At 38.8% G+C, this 7114-nt stretch overlaps 1 protein-coding gene across 1 annotated transcript; it reads left to right on the forward strand.

Annotated features, from left to right (window-relative positions):
* The first annotated feature begins 200 nt into the window (after positions 1–200).
* On the forward strand, positions 201–6161 carry LOC129853390 (lysophosphatidylserine lipase ABHD12-like). Its single transcript, XM_055919386.1, has 13 exons — positions 201–419; positions 2298–2425; positions 2517–2622; positions 2826–2945; positions 3028–3058; positions 3137–3182; positions 3515–3644; positions 4379–4416; positions 4580–4659; positions 4756–4838; positions 5091–5169; positions 5356–5480; positions 5599–6161. The coding sequence occupies exons 1-13, from the start codon at positions 295–297 to the stop codon at positions 5624–5626; spliced, it is 1119 nt and encodes a 372-aa protein (XP_055775361.1). The 5' UTR covers positions 201–294; the 3' UTR covers positions 5627–6161.
* The last annotated feature ends 953 nt before the right edge of the window (positions 6162–7114 follow it).

Genomic DNA, 7114 nt, shown 5'->3' on the forward strand with positions numbered 1-7114 from the left:
CTGGAGTATATGCAAATTGCCATTATACAAACTAAGGCAGCAGACTTTGTGAAAAATAATATTTGTGTCATTCTCAAAACTTTTGGCCACGACTGTACATACACAGATTTCTCTAGGTTGCCTTAAATCCGCTTAACTCCTCCCTCATTTCCTTATCAACAGTGTGGGAGTACTGGACTTTCACCCATAGAACCTCGGCGGTAGACCAAAAAAAGTACGTAGGGTTGGCCATAAAGTAGTTAGTCACATAGCCTGGTTGTCAATCTAGATCAGAACATAACGGCTGTATTACAGATGCAGAGGACTGGTGGCTCGGTTAGTAAACGTCTCAGGATGAGGAAGAGGACCGGTGACCATGATTCCAAGGAGCAGAAGACTGACAGAAATAAAACTAGGGTGTCATCGAGTGCGCAGCCGAGGTGAGTTGGTAGGCTGTGCATCGCACTAGCACTGCTTAAAATGATCCTCCCGTCTAGTCGAGGCTAGAGTCTAGAGTCTAGACTAGTAAATAGGCCTACAGTTGAAGTCGGAAGTTTACATACACTTAGGTTGGAGTCATTAAAACTCGCTTTTCAACCAGTCCCCAAATTTCTTGTTAACAAACCATAGTTTTGGCAAATCGGTTAGGACATCTACTTTGTGCATGACACAGGTTATTTTTCCAACAATTGTTTACAGACAGATTATTTCACTTATAATTCACTGTATCACAATTCCTGTGGGTGAGAAGTTTACATACACTAAGTTGACTGTGCCTTTAAAAAGCTTGGAAAATTCCAGAAAATTATGTCATGGCTTTAGTAGCTTCTGATAGGCTATTTGACATAATTTGAGTCAATTGGAGGCGTACCTGTGGATGTATTTCAAGGCCTACCGTAAATAAACTCTGTGCCTCTTTGCTTGACATCATGGGAAAAGACCTCAGCAAAATAATTGTAGACCTCCACAAGTCTGGTTCATCCTTGGGAGCAATTTCCAAACGCCTGAAGTTACCACGTTCATCTGTACAAACAATAGTATGCAAGTATAAACACCATGGGACCAGACAGCCATCACACCGCTCAGGAAGGAGACGTGTTCTGTCTCCAAGAGATGAACGTACTTTGGTGCGAAAAGTGCAAATCAATCCCAGAACAACAGCAAAGGACCTTGTGAAGATGCTGGAGGAAACAGGTACAAAAGTATCTATATCTACAGTAAAACCAAGTCCAATATCGAAATAACCTGAAAGGCCGCTCAGCAAGGAAGAAGCCACTGCTCCAAAACCGCCATTAAAAAAGCCAGACTACGGTTTGCAACTGCACATGGGGTCAAAGATCATACTTTGTGGAGAAATGTCCTCTGGTCTGATGAAACAAAAATAGAACTGTTTGGCCATAATGACCATCATTATGTTTGGAGGAAAAGGAGGAGGCTTGCAAGCCGGAGAACACCATCCCAACCGTGAAGCACGGGGGTGGCTGAATCATGTTGTGGGGGTGGTTTGCTGCCGGAGGGACTGGTGCACTTCACAAACTAGATGGCATCATGAGGATTGAAAATGATGTGGATATATTGAAGCAACATCTCAAGACATCGGTCAGGAAGTTAAAGCTTGGTCGCAAATGGGTCTTTCAAATGGACAATGACCCCAAGCATACTTCCAAAGTTGTGGGACAACAAAGTCAAGGTATTGGAGTGGCCATCACAAAGCCCTGACTTCAATCCTATAGAAAATTTGTGGGCAGAACTGAAAAAGTGTGTTCAAGCAAGGAGGCCTACAAACCTGACTCAGTTACACCAGCTCTGTCAGGCGGAAAGGGCCAAAATTCACCCAACATATTGTGGGAAGCTTGTGGAAGACTACCCAAAACATTTGACCAAAGTTAAACAATTTAAAGGCTATGCTACCAAATACTATTTGAGTGTATGTAAACTTCTGACCCTCTGGGAATGTGATGAAAGAAATAAAAGCTGAAATAAATCATTCTCTCTACTATTATTCTGACATTTCACATTCTTAAAATAAAGTGGTGATCCTAACTGACTTAAGACAGGGAACTCTTACTAGGATTAAATGTCAGGAATTGTGAAAAACTGATTTTAAATGTATTTGGCTAAGGTGTATGTAAACTTCCGACTTCAACTGTATTATTGGCATAACATAACAGTAATGATCCAATTTCTCTCTCAATTCAATGTAAAAAAAAATATTTAATGGCTTTATTGGCATTGATAATCATATGTTAACATTGACAAAGCAAGTGAAGTAGATCTCTCTCCCTCTGTCTTTCTCTCTCACTTTCTTTCTGTCTCAGACCTAGCCCACATTTGTTGTGGTGGTTCAAAAGAGGTCTCCTGGCTGTATGTGTCATTTATGTTTCTGTGACTTTCATGATGCCACTGTTTCCTGACATCATAAAGCACCTGGTTTATTCTCACAGAGGTGAGTGTAATCATGAGCATTATCCAAAATACTGGACAAATTAGGAATAATAACTCAGAGTAATTAGTATATCTTCTCACCTTGTTTTTAGTCAGGGTCCCATTCTTCGTCGACCATAGCCAGCCAGCCGACCTGTCTCTTAACCACACAATGAACATGTACCTTATATCCGAACAAGGGATCTCATTGGGCGTATGGTGAGTAGGCTAACGTAAACCCTTTCTCCAGGTTACATTGTGAGTTATGATTAATGTAGCCTACCTACCTTACATTTGAAGTATATTCACTGCCACTGGACAGTGTAGATTTATAAAGACTGCATTGAACTTTATACATCAAAGTCAGTATAAAAAAAGTGTTGTCACTGTACAAGTGTTGTCACTGTACAATATCTTCTAAGGCACACAGTCCCTGAAAGTCAGTGGAAAGAGGCACAGGGAAAGGACTTGGAATGGTACCAAGATTCTTTGAAAGCTGGAAATCCAATCATCATTTATCTCCATGGCAATGGAGGCACAAGGTAGCAAGAACAATGGATTGCTACACAATAATATTTCAAATGTTCTCACTTTCAATCTAAAAGTCCACATTATTTCAAACAGGGCAGCAAGTCACCGCGTGGGAGTAATAAATGTAAGTGACTGACAACTACAACAAAAGTTTCTTCATCATGGTGTGAATGATAAACTGGTGGTTGGCCTTTGTCTACAGCTGCTGAGTGCAATGGATTACCATGTTTTGGCTTTGGACTACAGAGGTTGGTTAAAATTTAATTATTCTACAAGACGGTTGAAACAGGTCCTTACACATATCCTTGACAACCTGACATTAGCCTCATTTTGTGGTGTGTTATTTCACCTTGCTGTAAAAGAGACTGATAACCACCTCCCAATTCCAAATACTGTAGTAAAGTTCACCTTACCCTCTGGGGTTGTTTTTTGCTTCTGACTGCCCCCTTGTGGTAATTTACAAATCAGTATACAACTGCATCAAGTTAACCTCAGGCAGACAGACATGACATGATAAGGACTATACGTAGTCTAGTATGTTTGCATACTGTACAGCCATTGATATAAGAAACTCTGACAGGTTTTGGGGACTCCACCGGAGAGCCCACTGAAGTTGGTATAACCACTGACACCCTCTACTTGCACCAGTGGGTAAAAGCCCGCTGTGGGAGCAGTCTGGTGGTATTATGGGGACACTCCCTTGGCACTGGGTGAGTGATCAGGTGGATGGTTCAGTCTGTAGAGAAAAGCGTGTGGAAATGATAACTTATGTCAATGCATAGTTGCACACAATTCTGCTTTTACTCAAACTATACACAGCGGTCTCTTAAATGAACAATGCTCAGATTTCATTTCAAAACAAATAACAGTTAAATCATATGACCAGGATTAAAATCATGAAGAGCCTAACAGTCAAATAAAATGCACATCTCAGATGTAATGTAATTGAAGTGTAAGGCAAATTTCATAAAAGCAAAGGTAATCAAAAGTAATATTGCGTCTGCATAAGCAGACACAATATTACCTTTATTAAATTTACCTTGATTAACTTAAACTTACCCTGTAATGTCTTTGTCTTACACTCCAGAGAGATGTGTATGTCATTCCACTGGTAGGTATCTCATTATTTAAATTATGATTATGTTTTAAAGTAAGCATTGTTCATTCAAGAGACTGGACTATGTTTAAAGTTTGATTCAACACTTACTTGTTTCATTTGTTGCTTGTTCCCCTCATACACAATACAGGTATTTGTGATATTTATGTTGTGAGTTTAAGTTAGAGGATCTGTCACTACTACTACTACTTAATCGACCCCCACTAATGGTGATGATTGAAATACTCAAATCAATGATTACAAATATAACAGAACATTTTGACAGTTACTCTGATAGAGTATAAGACATGAGCAGTAAATTCCATTTTCCCCCTCATCTTTGTACAGAGTGGCCACTAATACTGCAGTCAAACTAATGGAACATGGTAGGCCTGAATCCATTCAACTTTCGTATTTTATACCCTCTGGTTAAAGTACAATACACATGATCAGCATAGTGACATTCATTTCATGAAAGTTTCTTGTGTGACTCATTATGGAAGCTGACTTGATATATTTACACGGTTAGAATATTTTTGCTTTTATCAGGGATTGTTGTTGATGGTGTGATCATTGAGGGAGCATACACCAACATTCGACAGAAGGTTGCTCATGATCCGTTTGGCTGGGTAAGATTCACATACCCACCTTTCCATAGCGATACAGTACATCTTTAAAACGCCATGATTTTGTATTCATTAATGTACTAAACATTTTGTCTTCAGTTTTATTGGAAGTTCCCAGGTTTTGAGTACTTTTTCCTGGACACAATGGCAGAAAACAATATAATCTTCCGTAATGATGAAAAGTAAGTATTTTTGATTTAGACTTAGGTTCAAATGAAACCAAAACATTTTGTTGTAAATTTGTTTTGGTTCATGCAACTTTTCACCGTACTTGTCATCCTTTATTTTGATATCATAATACAGGTTTGCAATATGCAGTAACAAATCGAATCAAAGTAACGGATAGACCCACTGCAACCAAATGTGTTTCAGAATTGTTCTGAGAGTTTGAGGTTGACTGTTCATGAAAGTGATGTTTCACCATGTCTCTACAGCTTGAAGAGGATGAGGAGTCCTCTTCTGATACTTCATGCAGAGGATGACCACTTAGTGCCTATCCACATGGCTCAGCAGGTGTGGCTTATACATTTACTGTAACTCACAATAATTTCTCTATTGTCATCTGTCTATTTTATCACAGGCAACATTTGTGATATTATCTGTATGGTTTGAATGACAATAGCAAGAAGGGTTCCTGGAAACATGATATACAGTTAAGGAAGTTTCCACCTCTCGTCCTTTGTTGTGTTCCTATCAAAGCTCTATGAAATTGCACAGAGCGCCCAAAACTCAGAGAATCGAGTTAAGATGGTACCGTTCGCCAGATCCCTTGGGTACCTTCACAATGGATTGTACAAAGACCCTCACCTGCCCAACATTATTGGGTGAGGAAATCCTGTCAACTCTTCAATTGCAATTTGAAAAACGGCAATTCTGGTTCTATATCAATGTTTATTCTAACTATTAAAAACGTACACCTTTTTTTCATCCATATCGTTACAGGGAATTTGTACATTCATTGCCCCCCTAATCCACTGACCTATGCAGAAGAACCTTTGGACATCAATTGTTTCAACATATCTAGAGAACTGCAAAACCTAGATGCACAGTTTGCACGTGTCTCTTTACCTTATGGCAAATCAGTAGGGTGGACTTCAATCACATGGTCCAATCATTGATCTAATATCAGATAGTCATGCATTGGACTTACTACATTGCTAGTAATTGCTAGTAACATTGCTAGTAATGTAAAGCACTTACTTAGCTGAAAGGACTGAGAAAAAAAAAGAATCTATGAGGTTCAACTCTGGGTTTAGCACTTACTGAGATGTCCAATGCATTATCTAGCTATAGTCTTAGTCTATGTGCAAATTACAGAACTTTTGAGATGGAGGCAATGAATTGGTTTCCTTTCTATGAATTATAAACGTGAAAAATTATGATTAATCAATGTTTAAAGTGTTCAAGTTTAGGTGAATTCTTAGTAGGGATTACAGAAAAGTTACTGTTGTAAATGCTTTTCTTTTTGGCAAGTATTACATTACAAATAAAACCTGATCAACGTTCATGTTCTTGTTGGATGTTTACATTGCTGGTTACTATTACGTCTGAGATAAAGACTAAACGAGACAAATCACTACAGTGGAAGTGTTACATACTGTATTTTATGATGATGTAATGAGATGTACCTAGAAATCCTAGTAGATACACTACCGTTCAAAAGTTTGGGGTCATTTTAGAAATCTCCTTCTTTTTGAAAGCATCCCGGAGTCGCCTCTTAACTGTTGACGTTGAGACTGGTGTTTTGCGGGTACTATTTAATGTAGCTGCCAGTTAAGGACTTGTGAGGTGTCTGTTTCTCAAACTAGACATTCAAATGTACTTGTCCTCTTGCTCAGTTGTGCACCGGGGCCTCCCACTCCTCTTTCTATTTTGGTTAGAGCAAGTTTGCGCTGTTCTGTGAAGGGAGTAGTACACAGCGTTGTACAAGATCTTCCGTTTTTTGGCAATTTCTCGCATGGAATAGCCATAATTTCTCAGAGCAAGTATAGACTGACGAGTTTCAGAAGAAAGGCCTTTGTTTCTGGCCATTTTGAGGCAGTAATCGAACCCACAAATGCCGATGCTCCAGATACTCAACTTGTCTAAAGAAGGCCAGTTTTATTGCTTCTTTAATCAGAACAACAGTTTTCAGCTGTGCTAACATAATTGCAAAAGGGTTTTCTAATGATCAATTAGCCTTTTAAAATGATCAACTTGGATTAGCTAACACACCATGCCATTGGAACACAAGAGTGATGGTTGCTGCTAATGAGCCTATGTAGATATTCTGTAAAAACTCTGCCGTGGTCAGCTACAATAGTCATTTACAACATTAACAATGTCTACACTGTATTTCTGATAAATGTATGTTATTTTAATGGACAACAAATTAGCTTTTCTTTCAAAAATAATGACTTCTCTAAGTGACCTCAAACTGTTGAATTGTAGTGTATAATGATGATCTGTTCAATGAGTT

Source organism: Salvelinus fontinalis, chromosome 1 (genome assembly GCF_029448725.1).
Source record: "Salvelinus fontinalis isolate EN_2023a chromosome 1, ASM2944872v1, whole genome shotgun sequence".
Lineage (NCBI taxonomy): Eukaryota > Metazoa > Chordata > Actinopteri > Salmoniformes > Salmonidae > Salvelinus > Salvelinus fontinalis.

Coding starts and splice junctions, on each gene's coding strand:
- LOC129853390 (XM_055919386.1), top strand. CDS start 295: ATGCAGAGGACTGGTGGCTCGGTTAGTAAACGTCTCAGGATGAGGAAG. Junction 2,946..3,027: donor CATGGCAATGGAGGCACAAG/GTAGCAAGAACA, acceptor TATTTCAAACAG/GGCAGCAAGTCACCGCGTGG. Junction 5,481..5,598: donor CACCTGCCCAACATTATTGG/GTGAGGAAATCC, acceptor ATATCGTTACAG/GGAATTTGTACATTCATTGC.